Raw genomic sequence first — 22,615 nt, 5'->3', positions numbered from 1 at the left:
TAATCGGCGAACTCAGAAAACTATTTCCGGTTGCCCTTAGTAAAGATGGCGGAAATACTGGCGTCACCGCCAGTCAGGCTGCGGCATCAATGCCCTCGCCAAACATGGTGGCCTCGCGCCCGCCCCCTTGTCTTCCTTCTGTCTGGTCACTCCCGACTACAACTCAGTGGCGGAGGTGGCAGAGATGGCGGTTTCTCTCAGGTTCCGAGATCTGCTGATACGGCGTGAGTCACCTCGGCCTCTGGGAGTCCCTAGCTCTGTCGTGCTGTCGTAGCCACCGTAGGGTGAGGAAGCCTGTCCCGGGTCACGGTCTGAGCGCTTTCAACACAGGGGTGCACGTGCTTCCAGCCAAAGAGCTCCCTAATTCTGAAGGCCTGTGTCTTACAATAGGGTGACTGACAGCTTGGTATTCCCAGTCTGGGGTCCCTCCTTCCCATGCTAAAGGGTCCGAAGTAGTGCAGGCACTGGGGCCACTGACAAGCGCACTCCTAATCTTCAAGTTGTTTTTGTTTTTGTTTTTTAAGTTTATTTATTTTGAGAGAAATAGAGAGCGAGTGGGGGTGAGGTGGCACAGCGCGGGGGGGGGGGGGGGGTGGAGAGGGCAAGGAGAGAAAGAATCCTAAGCAGGCTCTGCGCTGTGAGCACAGAGCCCGGTTTGGGGCTCGAACTCACGAATAGTGAGATCATGACCTGAGCCAAAACCAAGAGCCCAAGGCTTAGCCGACTGAGCCACCCAGGCGCCCCTGCCTTGAGGTTTCTTAGGGGCCTGTGTTCCCCAATCTGACATCACTGAGAAGTAATGTGTGCCGTCTGCCCTTGATGGCTCTGTGACCCCAATCTGGGGTCATCAAAGTCTCTTCTTTCCTTTGCCTCCCCAGGCCTGATGGCTCCCACTCCTCAGGGTCTCAGCCTTAGCCTTCGCCCCATGAGCTCCAACGCACAAGAAGAGGCCCCCAAAGAAGCGCCAGACCACAGCTATGAGTCCCTTCGAGTGACCGCTGCTCAGAAACACATTCTCCACGTGCAGCTCAACCGGCCTGAGAAGAGAAATGCCATCAACAGGGCCTGCTGGAGGTAGGGCCTGCAGATCACCGGGGGAGGCCTGCCTGCAGGAGGAGGCAGGGGCTGAGGGAGTGGGCAGGGGTGGGGCGTGGGGGTCGGGTGACCTGAGGGCAGGGGATACGCAGCCCTTCCCTCCTTGCCCCTCCACAGAGAGATGGTGGAGTGCTTCAGCAAGATAGCGCAAGACCCTGACTGCCGGGCTGTGGTGATCTCTGGTGCAGGAAAACTGTTCACTTCAGGTACCGGGTGCTCTCCACCCCCACCCCTGCCACTGCTCCTGGCAATGGAACAATGTTTTTGTTTTTGTTTTTTTTAATGTTTATTTATTTTTGAGAGAGACACGCACAGAACGCAACTGGGGGAAGGGCAGAGAGAGAGGGAGACACAATCCAAAACAGGCTCCAAGCTGTCCGCACAGAGCTCAACACAGGGCTTGAACCCATGACCCGTGAGATCATGACCTGAGCCGAAGTCGGATGCTTAACTGACTTAGCCACTCGGGTGCCCCAAACAATGCTTCTTAATTAAGGTTTTAACCAGCTTCTAACTTCCACTTTTATCTTTTTTTTTCTCTTTAATTTAAAACATTCAAATCTCAAAGTTAGTCCAACAGAATATGGACAGGATGATGGGCTTTGAAGTCTGATCTTGACCAAGGCCCTTAACCTCTCGGTTGTTGTTTTTTTTTAATGTCACTAAAGTGTATTATAATAAGATGCTTTCATATAATTATTTAACACACACGAACTGATTTCCAATTACATGTCTGTTCGAAGTTTTATTGTGCCACGGGACTGTTCTTCAGACGGGATCATTTCCCCTGACCACATTCACTGACTCCTTTGTCATCGCTGTTCTGCTTGTGAAGCCCATCCAGTGATCTTTTTTTTTTAAATTTCAGATACTGTAGTTTTCGGTTCTCAAATTTCCATTTGGTTCTTTTTTATATTTCGCCATTTCTCTACTGAAGTTGCGTGTCTCGTTATTTGTCGCAAGCATGTTTTTCTTTGCACTGTTGATCATAGTTATAACCACTGTTTTAAAACTCTTTAAAGCTTACCCATTTATTTTGAGAAAGCAAGAGCAAAAGAGAACGAACAGGGGAGGGGCAGAGAGAGAGGGGGAGAGAGAGAATCCCAAGTAGGCCCCGCGTTGTCAGCACAGAGCCCGATGCGGGTTCTCGATCTCATAGACCGTGAGATCATGAGCTGAGCCAAAATCAAGAGTTGGCACTTGGCTGAGCCACCCAGGTGCCTGTTTCCCGATTCCAACATCTGGGTGACTTTGGGGTCAATCCCTGTTCGTCGTCTTTTCTCTTGAACAACTGGGTCTCATCCTTCTTTTTGTTTGCATTTGGAATAAGTTTGGATTGTACCCTGGATATTGGACTATGGAAGGACGTGGGAACTTGGATGCTATCCTGGACCCGGCAGAGAGGGTGGAGGTTCCTGTGTTAGCGGAATCAGTTTTTAAATCTCTTGCTGGGCTGCATGCATGGTTCATGGGTCAGGAAGAGATTTGGGCAGAGTTTATCCACAGAATTTGGGGCTCCCCTCTCTGGCTCTCTCTTCTTTTCTGGAATTTCCCCCCACACTTTCCAGCAGCTACGGTCACCCTGGACTCTGTTTTCTGGTTCTTCAAGCACCACTTGCAACCTCGCCTCAGTCTAGAAACTTTAACAACCCCCCACCTCACTTGGTGCCAGTCCCTTCTTTTAAGTGCTGACTTCCTAGGGCCCCTGGGTGGCTCCGTCGATTGAGCGTCCTGACTCTTGGTCTTGAACTCAGGGTCATGAGTTCAGGCCCTGTGTTGGGCTCTGCGCTGGGTGTGAAGCCTGCTTTAAAAAAAAAAAAAAGAGGGGCGCCTGGGTGGCTCAGTCAGTTGGGCGTCTGACTTCAGCTCAGGTCATGATCTCGCGGTCCATGAATTCGAGCCCCGCATCGGGCTCTGGGCTGACAGCTCAGAGCCTGGAACCTGTTTCAGATTCTGTGTCTCCCTCTCTCTCTGACCCTCTCCTGCGCATCCTCTGTCTCTCTCTGTCTCAAAAATAAATAAATGCTAAAAAAAAAAAAAATTAAAAAAAAGAAAGAAAGAAATTAAGTGATGACGTCCTCCGTCCTCCAGAATCTGCCCCATGCTGTCGGGCAGTGGTTTATATCTTGTCCACCCACACCACGCGTGCAGTTGTCATAGGTGGGCAGGTCCGTAACATATTACGCATATGTAATATATGTATATATGCATATGTAATATATGTATATACGCATATACAGGTCCGTACATATATTATATGTATTATGTATATAATTATGTATATTTTTAAGAGCTCGAGGGAGCGAGGGGCAGAGAGAAAGGGAGAGAGAAAGAGAGCGCGGAGCTGACGAAGGGGCCCGATTTCACAAAACTCAAGATCGTGACCTGAGCCAAAGTCGGATGCTTCACCGATGGAGCCACCCAGGCACTCCGAGTAGTTCGTACCTTAGAGGGGGACACCTGATCCCGTGGTCTGGGGTCCTTTACTGCGAGGGGTTGGAAAAGCCAGGGTGCGCGCGTCCCGGTGGTGCAGGGAAGCCAGAAAAGCCACTGAAAGGAGGTGTCCCACGTGCCAAGCTGGGCTTGCTCTGGGAGTCAGCATGGGTTCTGCGGAGTCGCCCAGGCTTCACAGACGTGGGCGCAGAAGCCAGCAGGTGCCGAAATGGTAACTGTGATGCCATTAGTGGGGTGTGAAGGGCCTCTGGGGCTGTCTCTCGCCTTTAATTGTTGCCATCTCTCCATCAGCTCTCAGGAGGGTGTTACCCCCATTTTGTGCAGGAGAAACCCAAGGCCCAGAGGAGGAAGTGGCCTGGCCAAGGCTGGGGGCGGGAGCGCGATCCTGTCTTCCGCGTATTTAACATGCACCAAGTTAGCCCTACCCCTCAGCCCTAAATTCTCAGGTCTCACTTATTTCAACCAGCTGTGGAGGCAGTGAAGCCCCAGAGGACTGGGGATGTAGCCAGATGTGGGAATGGTTTTCCTGGTTTGTCAGATAGCATCGTTCAGAGGCAAAGGGACGAGAAGGATGAACCCCAGGAAGAAAAAAGTGAAGGATGATTCTGCTCAGAATCATCTCCTGGCAAGGCCTCCCTCAGAGAAAAAGCCAGAGTTTGCCCCCTGGCTGATGAGGCCTCATACCCTCTGCCCCGTAAAGCTCTCCAACCTTGGCTCTTCCCACTTTCCCCTTCACTCACTACACTGCTGCGATGCTGACCGCCCCCATGCTCCTCATACAGCCCAGGGGCATTCCTACCACAGGACCTTTGCGCTGGCCCTTCCTGACATTTGGAACTGTCTGATCCCAGCTAGCCCCATAGCTCCCTCCCTCTCCTTCCTCAGATCTTCACTCAAAAGTCACTTTTTCAATGAGAGGGTCCATGACCACCCCATTTAATACTGCAACAGCCCTCACTGCACGCACACACACACACACACACACACACACACACACACACACATTCCATTCCACTTCCCTGCTGTAATTTTCTTTTAGCACTGTCACCACCCGACAAAATGTATTTTCTTATTCGTTTGTCTTCCCCCCACTGAAGGGCAGCTCAGTGAGGGCAGGGACTGTTGTCTATACTGTTCGCTTACTGAACACCTTCTGTGCCCTGGGCTCAGTTTAGGCACTGGGGATGCGGGAGTGGGCAAAAAGACAAAACTCCTCCACTCATAGAGCTCACGTCCCGGAAAAGGAGATGGGCCCTCGAAATAAGCACGTAATTCTGTGGGAACAAGAGGGCAGTGTAGGAGATGAGACAGAGAAAATGAGATAGAGGATGACGGGGCTGCTGTTTAGCCCGCGTGGCTGAGGTGGGCTTCTCTGAGGAGATGACTTTCGGGCTGTGGCCTGGACAGAATGATGGGGTCAGTCTTCTTCTTCTTCTTCTTCTTCTTTTTTTTTTTTTAAAGTCTCTATTTATTTAGAGAGATAGAGAGCAGAGGAGGGACAGAGAGAGAGAGAGGGAGAGAGAGAATCCCAAGCAGGCTCTGCACAGTCAGTGTGGAGCCTGACACGGGGCTCGAACTCAACGAGCCACACGAGATCATGCCCTGAGCTGAAACCAAGAGTCACATGCTTCACCGACGGAGCCACCCAGGCGGCCCTGGAACGGTTGGAGGCCTCTGTGCCCAAAGGAATGGGCTAGGGACAGTGTTCAGGAGGGCTGGTAAGGTCCCGGCACATACCTTGTATTTTCTTCTAAGTAAGTGGGGTGGGAGGGAAGAAAAGGCCCCCCTGACATGCTCACAAGTTCTCTTGGCTGTGTGTGGGAAATGGTCGGGGCAGGGAACAGGGAGCCCAGGAGAAAGTATTTTAGCCAGAGTAGAGGTCATGGAGAAGGATTAGTGGAACAAAGGTTAGACTTGGGATCGTCTTGCAGTTGGAGCCACGAAAACTTGCTCTCTCTCGAGTCTTCTCTCTGAGGGACCATTCCCACCACTGACTCCTGCCAAAAGCCTGTCTCCTGTGCCATCTGGCATAATGGTGACAAACATGACCTCTGGAGCCAGTGCATGGTCCCGGGCTTACAATTCCAGTGCCATTACTCACAAGCCAGTGTGACCTTGGGCAAGTGACTTTAATGTCCGGTGCCTCAGTTTACTCCCAGTAAAACTGGCGATGGTAATAGCCACCTCATAGGGTCGTTGTGAGGATAAAGTGAGTAACGGCCCTATCAATGTCAGCATTTATGTATTTCACCCCCCATATGCGATCCCTGGCAAAGCCCTGTGTGAGCGGCTTTCTCAAAACACTGGCGGTGGTTTGGGGGTTCAAATCTGCCAAGTCTGAGTCCTGACCGCTAGTTGGGGCAGTGGATGGGGAGGGAGGGTGCCTGGGGGGGGGGGGGGGACTACGTGAGCCTCCTCGTACCTCCCCACCAGGCATCGACCTCATGGACATGGCTTCGGATATCCTCCAGCCCCAAGGAGATGATGTGGCCCGCATCAGCTGGCAGCTCCGTAACCTCATCAGCAGATACCAAGAGAGCTTCAGTGTCATCGAGAAGGTGCAGGGGCAGGCAGGGCACCACCCCCAGCCCCGTCCACCTCTTCCAGACCAGCCCTGACCACCACCCCCTTCCGTTCCCTTGCAGTGCCCTAAACCGGTGATCGCCGCCATCCACGGGGCCTGTATTGGTGCGGGTGAGTACGCAGACACCCGCCACGCATCCGGGCACCCACGCTGGCCGGGCGCCTATTGGCTGCCGCCCTTCCGCCTCGGCCAGTGACCGCCAGCCTCAGATCAGTTGCTAGCTCAACTCGGTCCAGGGGTGCGACCCCACCACCTGGGAGGAGGGGTTGGTTCATGTGGTTGCTTAATGCCCCTGGCCTCCACCTCGCAGGCGTGGACCTCGTCACTGCTTGTGACATCCGGTACTGTGCCCAGGATGCTTTCTTCCAGGTGAAGGTGAGCCATCCTCCCCGAGCTTCTGTGTCCTCGGATCCTGCATAGAGCTGGGCAGTGAGTGGCTGGGTGGGGGCAGAGCAGTGACAGGGGAGGCTAAGGGAGGGGTGGGGGGGAGAGGGAGGGGGAGAAGGGAGGGCTTGGAGTGAGCCCGGAGGGCTTCACGGAAGAGTCAAGCAGAACTGCATCTTAAAAAGTAACACTTTGGCCATGAGGGAAGTCAAGGGGAGGCCATGCAGTCTACGTGGGGTTAGGAGTGAGTAAAGGTACGGGGGTGGAGATGCGGCTGGGGTTGCTGCTGGGATCAGTCCTGGAGAGGACGCAGACAGGATGGAACCCGTAGAGGCAGGAAGGGGGTCAGATGGGCAGGGTTTGAGGGCTTCCCTCTGGAGATAGACGTGGCCGACCCTAAGAAGTTGGGAGGGCAGAGGAATTGGGAAGTGGGCTGTATTCTAGGCTGAAAGAAATTACCTGGGTGAAAGCATGTGGATGGCAATGAAATGGGGTGTGGGGGGGGGGGCAGTCTCTGAGGTGGGTGTGGAATGTGCCTCTACAGTAAATATGGAATTTCACTGGCACTGAGGTTACACGGTGGGGGGCAGTATCGGGCACAAACCAAGCGCTGATACAATGGCCCGCCCCAGGAGGTGGACATAGGTTTGGCAGCTGATGTGGGAACGCTGCAGCGACTGCCCAAAGTCATCGGAAACCAGAGGTGAGCGGAGCAGCCGAGGGAGGGGACCCCGGGCATCTCCCGGGCCCAGGATGAGGCCCGTCCCCTGATAGGCTTTCCCCGCTTTCTTGCAGCCTGGTCAACGAGCTGGCCTTCACTTCCCGCAAGATGATAGCTGATGAGGCCCTGGGCAGTGGTCTGGTCAGGTAGGGGCCGAGGCCTGGGCTGGTTGAAGGCTCGGACGCAACCTGGGCAGGGCTCTTTGGGTCCCCGTGTATCTTCACAGATTCCACTCTCTGGGTGGTCAATTCTTTATTCTGGGGTCCAGTGCCCTGCTCTGATTGGTCTCTCTCACTGGGCGGTTTTCTGCTTTCCACTGTGGTTGGCCGATTCTTCATCCGTGGGAACCTTCCCAGAACCCCCACACCCCATTACGGATTCCCTTCATCCGCAGCCGGGTGTTCCCAAACAAGGAGGACATGCTTGAGGCAGCCTTCACCCTGGCGGAAGAGATTTCCACCAAGAGCCCTGTGGCAGTGCAGAGCACCAAAGTCAACCTGATCTACTCCCGCAACCATTCCGTGGCCGAGAGTCTCAACTACATGGTAAGGCTCTCCGTCCAGCCAATCACAGCCCCTCTCCAGTCCCAGAGCGACCAATCAGGGCCCCTGCAAGCAGACCTCTGCAGGCCTTGCCCTCCGATTGGCGCGCTGTCTCTTCCCTGTTTTTCATTGGCCCAACTCCATTCCCTGCCCTTGCCATTATGCTCCACCCTCTTCATCCAGGCCACCTGGAACATGAGCATGCTGCAAACCCAGGACATCGTTAAGTCTGTCCAGGCTACATTGGAGAAGAAGGACCTGAAGAGCGTGAACTTCTCCAAGCTCTGAGAGCCCCCAAGGGCCAGGCCTTGCCCCTTGTCCCACCTCATGCCGTTTCCTCATCCACAGAGAAGGAGGATTAGTGAGGATCGTCGCCTCCGTGCCTTCATGCCTGATCTCCCAATTTATAGCTGGGACACCGATTTCCTCATGCCCAGGGCCTTATCTTCACCCAAACAATAAAGCTACTTAAGGAACCCGGTGTCTTTATTGCAAAGAGAGGAGAGGCAGCAAGGAGCCAAGATGCGCCTATGCCCACGGCCCTCAGCAGTGCTGAATGTTGGGGACAGAGATTTGGCCAATGGGAATGGGAGCCACGCAGGCGATGCCCATTCAGAGCTGGCAGTGGGCAGCCCAGGGCCAATAGAAAGTCTGGCAGGGGCGGGGCAAGCACAAGTCAGTGCCTTCTGCGGCCTAAGGGCTGCGGCTGGTCTCCCTGCCTGCTCCAGGCTCCAGAGCTCCGTTCACCCTGCCTGGCACCCACTCACTGCCTAGCCTAATGGGATGCGACGCTGGAGTCTGGCTAGAGTTCTGCTGCTACCCAGTCTCGGGCCAACAGCCTCACTTCTTTAAGCTTCAGGTTTTCATGTCCGTAGATAAGCCCAACCTCCTGGGTTTATGTTTAGAACGAGTGCAAGAGGCCAAGGATTAATTTAATGCCTTCTATATGCCGAGTCCTGTTCTGAGCATTTATTCCCTGAGTGACTCCTTTCAAGGCTTCTGTGAGGTCGATACTACTAATATCCCCATTTTACAGTTGGGCAAATCGGGAAATTGAGGTTCAGGCCAAACTAATTCAAGACCAAACAGCCAGGAAGTGGCCAAGGCAAGATCTGAACCCAGCACTCCTGGCTCCAGAAGTCGTGATCTATGCAGTCCAGGGCCCCCCGGGTGGCTCATTCGGTTGGGCAGCCGACTTCAGCTCTCGTGGTTTGTGAGTTCGAGCCCCGCGTCCGGCTCTGTGCTGACAGCCCGGAGCCTGCTTGGGGTCTGTGTCTCCCTTTCTCTGTGCCCCTCCCCCTGCTCGTGCTCTGTCAAAAATGAGTAATTGATGGGGCGCCTGGGTGGCGCAGTCGGTTAAGCGTCCGACTTCAGCCGGGTCACGATCTCGCGGTCCGTGAGTTCGAGCCCCGCATCGGGCTCTGGGCTGATGGCTCAGAGCCTGGAGCCTGCGTCCGATTCTGTGTCTCCCTCTCTCTGCCCCTCCCCTGTTCATGCTCTGTCTCTCTCTGTCCCAAAAATAAATAAACGTTGAAAAAAAAATTTTTTTTAAAAAAATGAGTAATTGCTAAGAAATTTTTTAATTAATTATTTAATTAATTAAAAACTATACAGTGCAGTGTGCACGGGTCCGGCATGCAGTGGGCATGCAAATGCCTTCCGCGGTTCCTAAGAGTGTCCAGGGCATCCAGGTCCTCCCTGCTTTCACCCACTCCCATTGCCCATCTGTCACAGGTCGCGCCTGCAGCCTTGCCCTGCCCAACCCTCCTGGACTCACCCTCCCTCTGCTAACAAAGGTCTGGGCAGGCTTTTATGGGCTCTGATAAGGCCCTGGCGGGGCTGAAGTTCACTACACTTCCTCTTTGCGGAAGGGCCTGAAGGAGGGGGCTCTGACCTGAGTCCTCCTGACCTGACCCAGATAGATGAACTGGGTTCTGACTGGTTACCAGTGAGGCTAGTAAGAAAAGGGACACAAGGGGGTGCCCTAGAAAAAGATGGGAGCCGGGAATGCCCGGAAGAGGGGCCCTGTGGACCCTGCCCCGCCAGCCACTCCCTTATCCTCCGGTATAAGAGCCACCCCCCTCCTGCCATCTGCCACCATTCCCCACTCCTGCACCTCTTCTCACCGGACGACGACGAGCCACCAGCCCAGCCTCTCAAGATGGCCTATGTCCCTGCACCCGGCTACCAGCCCACCTACAACCCGGTGAGATAGCGGCCCAGACCCCAACCGCAGGCCCCGGCTTAGTTTCACCCTGAACCCCACGCACCAATTTCCTCTCATCCTGATTCCTCAGAGGTGCCCTCACCCCCAACCTTGACTCTGATTTACCCGATACTGACCCTGGGGCTTGATTTACTCCCATCCTGACGCCCTGGCTCTTCATAGCCACACCTGACGCTCGCTCTCTTCACCTTCCCGCGGACCCTTCACCCCTAGTGTCCCGATGAGAGTGCGGGGGGCTTCTCGATGAGGGGTAAAGTCTCACCAGGCCCCTTCCACAGACTCTGCCCTACAACAAGCCCATCCCGGGTGGTCTCTGCATCGGAATGTCTGTTTATATCCAAGGAGTGGCTAGCGAGCACATGAAGAGGTAAGGCACTCCCCTCCGTCAGGCTAGGCTAGGAGGGGCTACAAACAGGGGCTTCCGCCCTAATGCAGAAGACCTTCTTCCTTCCTGCTTGGGAAGGGGAGCTCTGTGCCCCTGCACCCAATGGCCAAAGATCAGCCCTAGCCCCTGGGACGTCCAGGACCTGGTGACCAGGAGCAGGGAGCCTGGGGGCTGGGAGGCGTCAGGGAGGCTCACGGAGAGAGGCAGCCCAGCCCGGGAGCTGGGATGTTGGACTGGAATTGATGGGTGTGATAGCATGAATTCAGATCACAGGCTCTGAGCTCGGCCTGGCCAGCTCTGTCACTGGCCAACTGTGTGACCGGGGAAAGGCACCACGCCTCTCTGTGCTTTAGATTCCCGGCTGTAGAATGGGATTGTCCTGAGGGTTCAATGCGTAAAACTGGAAAGTAAGCACTAAAATAAGTCTTAACATTTTTTTAGGGCCTTAAAATGGTGATAAAGATGGGAACGAGCTGAAGGCATTGTTGTTTCTTGCTCGTTGGTTTTTTGGTCATTTTGTGCCCACTGTGTGCCTGGGCACTGGGGACAGAGCAGTCGACAGGGCCAAAATCTCTGCCCACATGGAGCTGACATCCTAGTAGAGAGGAGAGGTGAAAGACAAAAATCAAATCTGTAATCAAAATCAAAAATCAAAGTGGTGATAAGTGCTAAGCAGACAAACTGGGAAAGGAGTTGGGGAATGGATGGGGGGGGGACCCTGTGGCACTGTCCCTTTAAATAGGGTAGGGGGTGGGAACACTTCAAAGACCCACAGAAGAGGAGGGAGGGAGCCTGGGAGTATAGGCCGGTAGAAAGAACAGCCCTTGCAAAGGCCCTGAGGTGGGGGTGTGTGTGCCCAGTTGGAATAACTTCAGGGATGCTGGCCTGAGGGAAGGGGTGGGTCGTGTGGGTTCCTAGGTACCCCCTGGCTGCTGGTGGGGAAAGGTCTCCAGGTCAGGGAGGGAGCAGAGAGGTTCCTAGGACAGTGCCCGGCCCTTGGAAATGCAGGAGTCCCAGTTGTGGTCTTATTTAAAGTTGGGAGGGGCTGGGGGGGCGGTGGTCTGGTTAAGGGAAGGGAATGAGCACGGCAGTCCTCCTGGACTCCAGGGCACTACCCCCGTCCCCCTCTCTCGGGTCAGCCGTGCCCAAGTGTGCTGTCCCGTTTTTGTCGTTGTCCCCCAATCCCCCTCCTGCCCCGTCGGGGAAGTGAGAACCAGGTAGGTCTGAGCGGGCTTCCAGGAGGAGGGCCGGGTGAGCAGGCAGGTGGGGCCGGGGGAACAGCCCTTCCTGTCCCACCAGGTTCTCCGTGAACTTCGTGGCGGGGCAGCACTCGGGGTCAGATATCGCCTTCCACTTCAATCCCCGCTTCGATGGCTGGGACAAGGTGGTCTTCAACTCCATGCAAGGTGGCAAATGGGGCAGCGAGGAGAAGAAAAGGAGCATGCCTTTCCGCAAGGGCACCGCCTTTGAGCTGGTGTTCATGGTCCAGGCCGAGCACTACAAGGTCCGAGCTTGGGGGCGGGGCCTCCCTCCTCCCTAACCCCTCTTCCTCCTCCCCGCTGCCTCCCTCTCCCTCCCTCTCCACCTTCCTTCCTCCCTCTCTTCCTCTCTTCCAGCTGTACCTCCCCCTGCTCCCCTCTCCTCCCCTTCTCCTACTTCTCCCCCTTCTCCCCCTCCTTCTCCTCCCCTCCTCCCTCTCCCCTCCCCCTTCCCACCTCACTTTTTTCTTTTCCTTCTTTCCTGCCTATTAAACACTTTTTCTCTTAAACAATTTTTTTTTTCTCACGTTCCTCATTCCTATTCCTCTACCGTGGGCAGCCTTGTCATGTTTAACGTAGATCGCTTTGTTCCTCTGCATTCTTGCAAAACGCGTATTCTTGCTCTTTCTTCTGGACAACTCTGAACACACACAAGAGGAGGCGCGGGTGCAGTGACCCGCTGGTCCCCTTGGCCAGCTCCAGTGGTCGTGAGCTCCAGGCCCCTGTGTTTGCATCCTTCCCTGACGCTTCCCTCTCATCTGATTTAAAAGCAAATCCCAGACATAATTTCATTCATAAATATTTCAGTGTTTAAGAACATAGTCACAAGGCCGTTACCATACCTCAAGCACTGACAATTCTTCCTGGGGCCCTCACATCCTGTCAGCCGTCCGGTGACCTCATAAATACCTTAAGGTGTGTTGTTGTGTTAAAGTTTGTTTTGAGAGAGAGAGGGAACATGAGGGCAAGAGCTCAAGCAGAGGAGGGGCAGAGAAAGAGGGAGCGAGAGAGAATCCTGAGCAGGCTCCCCATGGTCAGCACAGAGCCCAACACAGGCCTCAAACCCACGAACTGTGAGATCATGACCTGAGTCTTGTCTGCACTTTGTTTGACTCCGCCTCCGGATAAGGCCCACACGCTGTGACTGATTACTATGATGCAAGTATTTTTTTTAAGTTTATTTTATTATTGAGAGAGAGAAAGAGAGAGAGAGAGAGCACGTGCTCGCGTGCCAGTGGGGGAGGACCAGAGAGAGGGAGACAGAGAATCCGAAGCAGTCTCTGAGCTGTCAGCACAGAGCCAGAGATGGGGCTCGAACCCACGAACCGAACCATGAGATCATGACCCGAGCTGAAGCTGGACGCTTTCACTGACTGAGCCACCCAGGTGCCCCTATGCAAGTATTTTTAATTTTCTTAATTTTTTAATTTTATTAAGCTTTATTTACAACAAATTTTTTATGCCTGTTTATTTTTGAGAGGGAGAGAGAAAGAGGGTGAGAGGGGGAGGGGCAGAGAGAGAGAGAGAGGGAGACACCGAATCCGAAGTAGGCTCCAGGCTCCGAGCTGTCAGCACAGAGTCGGACGCGGGGCTCGAACCCACAAACCGTGAGATCGTGACCTGAGCCGAAGTCGGACGCTTAACCGACGGAGCCACCTGGGTGCATCGCAAGTATTTTTTAAAATGTGTTACTAGAGTGCACAAAAGAGTGCGAGCCATGTGTACAGAGCTCGCTGGTGTTTCACAAAGACAACACACCCGTGGCACCAGCACCTAAGTCCAGAAATAAGACTCCTCCGGAGCTGGCTGTCAGCCCCATGCCCCCTGCCTGGCGCCATAAATAGAACCTGAGGACATCAAGGACGCTGAGATATGATAACAAGGCTCCACACAGGATTTCCACAACGCCTTTGACATGCCTGGCTGGGTTTTAATGTTCCCATCAATCCCAGGGTGAGCCTCCAAAGGCTCAGAGAAGTGGAATGACTTCCCCGAGGTCACACAGCCAACGCGTCAGAGCTAGACTCGGGCCCATCTCCTTTGGCGCCGAAACCAAAACTCTGACTTGATTATCTCGCGATCGATCGCTCTCCTGACTACATTCTCCATTGTCTCCCAACCACCGGTCTATGAGCTGCCCCTTGACCCCGGCTTGACCTCCGACCTGCAGACTCCGAGATTGCTGACTCTGTGGCTATCCCAGCTCGTCCCCAAGACGCGTCTCCGAGTTAAAAAGATCTCTGTTGCCTGCCTCCTGTTTCTGCTTTCCCAAGGTCATGGGGGCTGACTCTGACCTCACCCCCTGCCCTCCAGGTGGTGGTAAATGGAAATCCCTTCTATGAGTTTGGGCACCGGCTGCCCCTGCAGATGGTCACCCACCTGCAAGTGGATGGGGACCTGGAGCTTCAATCAATCAATTTCATTGGTGGCAACCCCCCGCCAAGCCAGGTGGGTGGCGTCTCCTCACTTATGTGCCTGCTTCCTTCCTTAATTCATTCCCTCACTCCTTTATTTCCCCCCCGAGCACCTGCTCTGTGCCAGGCCCTTTGCTGGCTGAGCCACAGACTCAGAGGCAACTAAGACAATCCACTAGGAAGACAAGACATTTCCCCAGGCAGTGTTGGCTCTAAGCGGTCAAGGCCGGGGTGGGAGACAGGAGGTTTGGGGAGCCCGAGGGGAAGGCTTCCGGGAGGGGAGGAAGTCCGTCAGCTGAGTCAAGGAGCAAAGATAAGGAGGAACAAAAGCCACGGGGAATAGTAGGTGAGTCCATGAGAAGTTGCCCAACATTGCTAGTCACCGGAGAGAAACTCACTTCAAGTCATAACGAGCTACCTCCCCCACGCCCAACGAGAAGAGCTATCGAGGGAAAGGCACACGATACCGATTGTGGGCGAGGCTGGGGAACTGGCCCGACACTCCCCTGGAAATGACTGGGCAGCGTCTGCGAAAGCTGAGCGGAGACACACGCGATGACCTAGAAACCCCATTCCCACGTCCACAGTGAACAGACAGGCACCAAAACACCCATAGCAGCACTCGGACTCTAGACGCCAGCCATGTCCTTCAGCTGAGGGCTCTCTACTCCCCAGCCTGTACGCCCCCGTCCCCCACCTCCTCGGGGAAAGTGCTCTGATGATCATCGGACCCATTTTACAGATGGGGGAACCGAGGCACAGAGACAGGAGGAAGCAGGACCAGGGAGGGCGCAAGAGTAGAATGCGCCAGGCTCACCCTAAAGGGGTGGAGGGTCACTGTGTCCCGAAGATCCCTAAACGTGGCAATTTCCTCTCCATTAATGAGCCACCTGGGTGCCACTCTTTGACCCCAGAGTTCTCTTGGACCGCGGTCGTGGAGCTGCCCTGGGCAGGCATCCCTGACACCCCCCACCCCCAGGCCCTAGTTTGGGGTCTCCCTCATTGCCTGCCTTCCTACACACATTGTCTTTGTGCCCACAGACACCCATGGGCACGCCGGCAAACCCAGTAAGTACCTGTCGATGGGTGATGGAATTCTTGTGGTGGGGGCTTGGTGGCCTGAGGAGGTCTTGGGGCAGCTGAAGGACCCCCAGCCCCCCTCACCATTTCTGCCTTCCATTCATCTGTATAGGGTCCTGGACACACCCAGCAACTGCCAAGTAACCTGCCTGTAAGTGGGAGAATTGGGTGGCCACTTGGGGTGGGGGGGGAGGGGTGGTGAGAAGTGCGAGGGGGGTCAAGGAGGTGGGCCCCCCCAGTTGTACTAATCCAGCACCCAGAGATACACCTGCATATAGTTGGTGTGCCATAAATATTTGTCAAATATTCTAGAATAACACCTCTCCTTCCTCACCTCACAGACCATGGAGGGACCCCCAATCTTCAACCCGGTAACGTGTCCCGTGGGCGTTTAGGGCTCTGTGGTGGGCACTTTGTGGGGAAGCCGGAGCCGACGGTGGGCGGGGGGGCTCTGAGAGGGTGGGAAATAGAGTGGGCAGAGGGTGTTGGGGCGGGAGGCGGGGAGAGGGTGGGGTTGGTGGCCAGAGTGGGGAGGGGACGGGAGTTGGGGACATTTCCTAGGAGTGGGCACCCATCTCTGAAAATTTGTCCCTGCCTCTGGCTTCTGGTGACCTGAGAGGTGACAGGACCCCATGTTCTCCCCCCACAGCCCGTGCCCTTCAGGAGGATCTTGCAAGGGGGGCTTACAGCCCGAAGAACCATCATAGTCAAGGGTTTTATACCCCCTACAGGCAAGAGGTACCCAGTCTGCACTGAAGCGGGGATCCTCAGCCCGCTTCCTCCTTCAGACCCAGGAGTCTGGGCCCCGGCCCCCTCCTCCCTCGGAGAACCAGGCACTGGCCCCCGTGTGACTCCCACCTCCTTCCCTCTCTGCCTTCAGCTTTGCGATCAACTTCATCGTGGGGTCCACGGGAGACATGGCTCTGCACATTAACTCCCGTCTGACCGAGGATACCGTGGTCCGGAACAGCTACCTGAATGGTTCGTGGGGATCCGAGGAGAAGAAGATCTCCTACAACCCATTTGGTCCTGGGAAATTCTTCGACGTGAGTCGGGGGTCTCTTTCGCCCCCTTCCCTCCAGAGCCTGTGTCCTGGCCCTAGCCTCAAGCCTGCCCTCTCCCTGCAGCTGTCCATTCGCTGTGGCATAGATCGCTTCAAGGTTTACGCCAACGGCCAGCACCTCTTCGACTATTCCCATCGCTTCTCGGCCTTCCAGAACGTGGACGTGCTAGAGATCCAGGGTGATATCAACTTGTCCTATATCCAGATCTGATCTATTCCCAGAGCCATAACTCTTGGGGACACAGAGAGAAAGAGCCCACAGACTCTCTTCTAAGCCCTTAATAAAATGTCTGAGGGTGTCTCATGCGTGTCCGTAACGTCCGTATCGCTGTTCCTTCCTTCCTTAGTTCGATCATACGCTGTCCATTCAGCCACCTCATCACCTGTCCATCGATTTTCCCATCACAGTAAATCTACGAATATTCCAGACACAGACCTTGGGCTTGAAGTGTATCAACTCATTTGCTCCTCACAAAAACACCAGGAGATAGGAACTATTATTATCGTACCTCTGGAAAAGATGGGGAAACAGGCAAATTAAAATAAAGCAGGGGCGCCTGCGTGGCTCCATCAGCTGGGCTGAGAGCTCAGAGCCTGGAGCCTGCTTTGGATTCTGTGTCTCTTTCTCTCTCTGCCCCTCCCCTGCTCACAGTCTGTTTCTCTCTTTCTCTCAAAAAAAAAAAAAAAAAAAAAAAAAAAAAAAAAAAAAAAAAAAAAAAGTTAAATAAACATTTAAAACAATTTTTAAGTAAAGCAAATTGCCCAAGGTCACACGGCACATAAATGGCAGAATGAGGATTCAAATCAAGGTGGTCTGGCTACACTCTTGGTCACTATACAACCCATTTTTCCATCCGTCCATGTATCCACCTGTCCATTCATCCATCGCCACATCCATAAATCTCTCCAAACATCCATCGAAGCATATGTTCATCTATCCACCTAAATACACAGTCAAGGACGCCTGGCTGGCTCCGTCGGTGGGGCAGCAACTCTTGATCTCGAGGTTGTGAATTCGAGCCCCACATCGGATGTAGAGATTACTTTTTTTTTTAATTAAAAGAAATTCTTTTTAGAACTTTTATTTATTTACTTTGAGAGAGAGAGAGCGAGAGAGAGCAAGAGTTGTGGGGTGGTGGGGGGAGAGCAGAGGGGGAGAGAGAGAGAGAGAGAGAGAGAGAGAGAGAGACTCCCAAGCAGATTCCATGCTCAGTGTGGAGCCTGCCACAGGGCTCCATCCCACAACCCTCGCATCGTGACCCAAGAGGAAATCAAGAGTTGGACGCTCAACTGACTGAACCACCCCGGCACCCCAGAGATTACTTAAAAAATTTTTTTGAAAATCTAAAACACACACAAAAAAATAAATAAACATCCAACCATTCATCCACTCACCTGTCACCTAACTCTCCACCTATCCAGCCGTTTGTACATCCATTCATCATCCAACCCTTCACTCAGCCATCTGACCATCCATCCATTCAAGCATCTAACCATTTATTTATTCACTCATCCGTCTGTCTGTCCATTCAGCCATCCTTACATCCAACTTGCATTCACTCATTCTTCTGTTCATCCCTCCAATTGTCCGTGCAATTCTCTGCCTTCCATCACATCCATCCATCCATCCATCCATCTATCCATCTCTCCATGCGCCATTGATCCCTCTGACTAGGCATCGATTTCTTCATTCTCTACCTATCATGTCATCCATCCATATCTTTATGATATATTCTCCTATTCATTTCCAACTATTTGTCCGTTCATTTACCATTTCTTCTCTCCATCTGTCCACTAACCATCTACCATCCAGCCAATCATCCTCTTACCACCGCACCCTTGCATGGATTTAATCATTTGTTCATTTGGTTACACTTTCACTCACCCATTCATTTATTCCTTTGTCATTTCCTCACTTGTTCACCTATCCGTTTATTCAGGCATTTCTCCATGTCTATTCATTTGTTCGTTCATTCATTCATTCATTCATTCTGTTTATTGTCTCATTTATTCCCTTAATCTAGTTCTCAAATGTGGCTGTACATTGCAATCATCTGGGGAGATTTAATTAAAAAAAATTTTTTTAGAGGGGGAAGGGGCAGAGCGGAGGGTGGGGGGTGGAATAGAGGATCCAAAGCGGGCTCCTCGCTGACAGCAGGGAGCCCCATGTGGGGCTCTAACTAACCAACTAAGAGATTATGAAGTTGGATGCTTAGGGCGGCCACTACCCAGGTTGGCATGTCCCAGGGATGGCAGCGGAGGAACAAATCAGTAGCAGAGACTGGAGGGGCTCAGCAAGAGGGATGGAAGAGCTGGAGAGGTCATGTTTGGTTTTCTATCGCTGCTGCAGCATGTTTGAAGAAATATGGCTACAGACTTGCCAAAGTTCACAAAAGCCATTAATCTATAGATCCAAGAAGTTTAATGACTTGCAAATAGGATAAATACAAAGAGATCCACACCTAGACCCATTATTGTCAAACTGCTGTAAAAAACATAAAAGACAGAGAAAACCTTGAAAGCAGGAAGCGAAGAAGAGCTCGTCTTGTACAGCGTTAACAGCAGTACAATTAATAGCTACCTTTTTATAGAACCAGTGAAGGTCAGGGGCGCCTGGGTAGCTCAATCGGTTATGCATCTGACCTTGGTTTTGGCCCACGTCATGATCTCACAGTTCATGAGTTCGAGCCTTGCATCAGACTCTGTGCTGATAACGCAGAGCCAGCTTCGGATCCTCCGCCTCCCTCTCTCTCTGCCCCTCCCCTGCTCTCCCTCTCTCTCTCAAAAATAAATAAGCATTAAGAAAACCCCCCCCCCCAAAAAAAAAAACCCAAGATCTTTGGGATCAGAGAAGATCAGAAAGGAGCTGAGCAGTTTCATGACTCAGTCAAGGCACTAAAAGAAAAAGAAAACTATCAACAAATACTTCTATCTTCAACAAAACTGTATTTCAAAACCGAAAGCAAAATAAGGACAATCCCAGATAAACAAAAGCTGACAATTCATTGTTAACAGAGCTGCCCTCTAGGGAATGCTAAAGGAAGTCCTTCACACTGAAAGAAACTGACATCAAACAGAAACTCAAATCCACGGGGAGAAATGGGCCCCAGAAATTAGAAGTATGTAGATAGATTTTTTTAATGATATAAATATATGTTTTCTGTTTACTTCTTTTGATTTCTTTTAAAATATGATTGTATAAAGTGAAGGTGATAATACTAGGTTGTAGGGTACATAGCACATCTCTATGTTATATATATGACAATAATACCACACAAGGGGTGGGGGGGAATAGGGATGTACGGAGCAATGCTGCTATATTTTACTGGAATTAAATCAGTTTTGGGGCGCCTGGGTGGCTCAGTGAATTAAGTGTCCGACTCTTGATTTCAGCTCAGGTCATGATCTCACGGTTTGTGAGTCTGAGCCCTGCGTGGGGCTCCATGCTGTCAACATGGAGCCAGCTTGGGATTCTCTCTCTCTCCCTCTCTCTGCCTCTTCCCTGCTCACGCTCTCTCTCTTTCTCTCTCTCAAGATAGATAAATAAACTTAAAAAAATCTTTAAAAGAAAAATGAAGTTGACCGTCATAAGTAAAGAGGTACATTGTAATCACTAGAGTGACCACTCAAAAACCAGCTTTCAAAAAATACTGCTAAAAAAACCAATAGAGGAATTTAAACGGTCCACTAAGAGTTGTTTAACACAAAAGAAGGTAGTGACAGATTAACAGAGAGTAAAAACAAAGAGCAAAAAAGGCAGCCGTAAAGCCAGTTGTATCAATAATTACACCAAGTGTAAATGAAATAAATACTCCTATCAAAGGGCAGAGACTGCACTAACGAATCAAAAAAGCAGCCATTAGGCAATGCGGACATGCAGGAGCCTGGCTGTGTTCCCATAAAACTTGAGTCATGGGGGCGTCTGGGTGGCTCAGTCAATTGAGACTCCGACTTCAGCTCAGGTCATGATCTCATGGTTCGTGAGTTCAAGTCCCTCATCAGGCTCACCGCTGTCAGTGCAGAACCCGCTTCAGATCCTCTGTGTCCCTCTCTCTCTGTCCCTCCCCTGTTCATACTCTCTCTCTCAAAGATAAATAAAACATTACAAAAAAAACCAAAAAAACAAAAACCTTGAGTTATGGGTACTGAGACTTGAATTCCATACAATTTTTAGTGTTTTCGTGTTTTGAAATATCCTTTCTTTTATGTTTTCACCTATTTAAAAATGTAAAACCTATTCTTAGCCTGTGAGCCATACTCGATCAGGCGATGGGTGAGTTTGGCCACGGCCATAGTTTGGAAAGCTTCTTTAAGATGACTGCAACTCCACATATGTTTGAATGTAACTCCATGGAAGATCAGAGCCACACCACCTAAGTAGGCCACTTCTGGATCCTAACTTCAGAAACCGTGTAAGATCATACAAGTTTTATGGTGCTGAGTTACGGGGTAACAGAAGCCTGCTTCTGTTTCTGTGTCTCCCTCTCTCTCTGCCCCTCACCCATTCGCACTTTCTCTGCCTTTCAAAAAAAAATGAATAAATGTTAAAAAAAATTTTTTTTAATAAAAAAAAAAAAGAAAGCAAGATCCAAGTATATGCTGTCTATAAAAGACACACTTTTGGGGAGCCTGGGTGGCTCAGTCAGTTGGGCGACTGACTTCAGCTCAGGTCATGATCTCTCAGTTTGTGAGTTCAAGCCCCACATTGGGCTCTGTGCTGACAGTTCAGAGCCTGGAGCCTGCTTCGGATTCTGTGTCTCCCTCTCTCCCTGCTCCTCCCCAATTGCATTCTCTCTCTCTCTCTCTCTCTCTCTCTCAAAAATAAACAAACATTAAAAAAGATTAAAAGAAAAGACACACTTTAGATCTAAGACACCAGTAAGTTGAATGTAAGTGGATGAGAAAAGATATATCATGCCAAGAGTAACCATGATAGAGTAAGAAGGACAGAATTACTCTCAGACACAATAGATGTAAAAGAAATTGTACTAGAGACAAAGAGGGACATTTTGTAGTGATAAAAGGGACAATCCATCAGATACACACAACACACACACGCGTACATATATAGTAAATACATCATATATATATATATATATATATATATATATATATATCAAGTAAAAATGTATACTAACAAGAGATCCCAAAATGCATGACAAATAGACTATTGAACAGCTATTAAGTTGTAGTACTCCTCTTTTAACAATTGATAGAACAACCAGACAGAAATTAGTAAGGATTGAGAATACATAGACACTATCAATCACTTGACCTAACAGCTAACACTCCGCTTACCAAAAGCAGGACACACACACACTATTTTCAAGCACGCTTGGAAATTCTCCAGAGTAGACCATAAAATAAGGCCATAAAATAAGTCGTAATAAATGTATGCAAATTGAAATCATAGAAAGTATGTTCTCTGACCTTAATGGAATTATGTTGGAAGCCAACCATAAAGAGAAATTTAGGAAATCTCCAAGTATGTAGAAATTAAACACCCTTCTAGGGGCGCCTGGGTGGCTCAGTTGGTTGAGCGTCCGACTTCAGCTCGAGTCATGATCTCACAGTTCATGAGTTTGAGCCCCCACATCAGGCTCTCTGTTGTCAGCACAGAGCCCTATTTGGATCCTCTGTCCCCCTCCCTCTCTGCTCCTCCCTGCTCACTCTCTATCTCACAAAAATAATAAACATTAAGTAAAAACACCCTTCCAGATGACCCATGTGTCAAAGAAGAAATCAAGAGCTGGGTCGCCTGGTGGGCTCATTCCATAGAGTGTGACTCTTGATCTTGAGGTCATGAGTTTGAACCCCATGTTGGGTGTAGACATGACTTAAAAATAAAATCTTAATGGGGTGCCTGGGTGGCTCAAGTCGGTTGAGTGTCTGACTTCGGCTCAGGTCATGATCTCACCGTTTATGGGTTCAAGTCCTGTGTTGGGGTCTGTGCTGACAGCGCGGGGCCTGGAGCCTGCTTCGGATTCTGTGTCTCCTCTCTCTCTCCCCCTCCCCCACTCTTGCTCTGTCTCTCAAAAATAAATAAATGTTAAAAAAATAAAAATCTTTAAAAAAAGAAGAAATCAATAGTTAACATTTTTTTGAATCCTTACTATGTGTTAGTCACTGGGCTAACCATTCTTTCAATCCTTAAAACCACTCACTGAGGCAGAGATTCTTATTTATCTTTTTAAAAGTTTATTTATTGGGGCGCCTGGGTGGCGCAGTCGGTTAAGCGTCCGACTTCAGCCAGGTCACGATCTCGCGCTCCGTGAGTTCGAGCCCCGCGTCAGGCTCTGGGCTGATGGCTCAGAGCCTGGAGCCTGCTTCCATTCTGTGTCTCCCCCTCTCTCTGCCCCTCCCCCGTTCATGCTCTGTCTCTCTCTGTCTCAAAAATAAATAAAAAA

General features: G+C 51.4%; 2 protein-coding genes across 4 annotated transcripts; both read left to right on the top strand.

Moving 5' to 3' along the window:
* Positions 1-106: 106 nt before the first annotated feature.
* On the top strand, positions 107-8,256 carry ECH1 (enoyl-CoA hydratase 1). 2 transcript variants are annotated; one of them, XM_030298971.2, is made up of 10 exons: positions 107-224; positions 879-1,074; positions 1,213-1,301; positions 5,983-6,107; positions 6,195-6,243; positions 6,444-6,508; positions 7,150-7,220; positions 7,313-7,384; positions 7,633-7,783; positions 7,964-8,256. In XM_030298971.2, exons 1-10 carry the CDS (start codon positions 185-187, stop codon positions 8,066-8,068), a joined length of 963 nt encoding a protein of 320 aa, XP_030154831.1. In that variant the 5' UTR covers positions 107-184; the 3' UTR covers positions 8,069-8,256. The 2 variants fall into 2 exon arrangements, with proteins under 2 accessions (XP_030154831.1, XP_030154832.1); XM_030298972.1 differs by having other exon boundaries at positions 200-284.
* Positions 8,257-9,801: 1,545 nt separating this feature from the next.
* LGALS4 (galectin 4) lies at positions 9,802-16,462 on the top strand. 2 transcript variants are annotated; one of them, XM_030299596.1, is made up of 10 exons: positions 9,802-9,986; positions 10,286-10,374; positions 11,692-11,896; positions 13,965-14,099; positions 15,107-15,133; positions 15,258-15,296; positions 15,487-15,516; positions 15,795-15,883; positions 16,026-16,191; positions 16,273-16,462. In XM_030299596.1, exons 1-10 carry the CDS (start codon positions 9,942-9,944, stop codon positions 16,417-16,419), a joined length of 972 nt encoding a protein of 323 aa, XP_030155456.1. In that variant the 5' UTR covers positions 9,802-9,941; the 3' UTR covers positions 16,420-16,462. The 2 variants fall into 2 exon arrangements, with proteins under 2 accessions (XP_030155456.1, XP_030155457.1); XM_030299597.1 differs by lacking the exon at positions 15,107-15,133 and having other exon boundaries at positions 9,805-9,986.
* The last annotated feature ends 6,153 nt before the right edge of the window (positions 16,463-22,615 follow it).

Source organism: Lynx canadensis, chromosome E2 (genome assembly GCF_007474595.2).
Source record: "Lynx canadensis isolate LIC74 chromosome E2, mLynCan4.pri.v2, whole genome shotgun sequence".
In the NCBI taxonomy this organism is placed as follows: Eukaryota; Metazoa; Chordata; class Mammalia; order Carnivora; family Felidae; genus Lynx; species Lynx canadensis.
The sequence above is the reverse complement of the archived record's forward strand: the minus strand, read 5'-3'. Positions and strand labels throughout refer to the sequence as shown.

What these genes read in the sequence shown, in the direction of transcription:
- ECH1 (XM_030298971.2), top strand. Translation starts at nt 185, where the DNA reads ATGGCGGTTTCTCTCAGGTTCCGAGATCTGCTGATACGGC. An exon ending in CCGAGATCTGCTGATACGGC is followed by an intron (nt 225 to 878) that starts GTGAGTCACCTC and finishes TTGCCTCCCCAG; the next exon opens with GCCTGATGGCTCCCACTCCT. An exon ending in ATCAACAGGGCCTGCTGGAG is followed by an intron (nt 1,075 to 1,212) that starts GTAGGGCCTGCA and finishes GCCCCTCCACAG; the next exon opens with AGAGATGGTGGAGTGCTTCA.
- LGALS4 (XM_030299596.1), top strand. Translation starts at nt 9,942, where the DNA reads ATGGCCTATGTCCCTGCACCCGGCTACCAGCCCACCTACAACCCG. An exon ending in TCCAGGCCGAGCACTACAAG is followed by an intron (nt 11,897 to 13,964) that starts GTCCGAGCTTGG and finishes CCTGCCCTCCAG; the next exon opens with GTGGTGGTAAATGGAAATCC. An exon ending in GACCCCCAATCTTCAACCCG is followed by an intron (nt 15,517 to 15,794) that starts GTAACGTGTCCC and finishes CTCCCCCCACAG; the next exon opens with CCCGTGCCCTTCAGGAGGAT.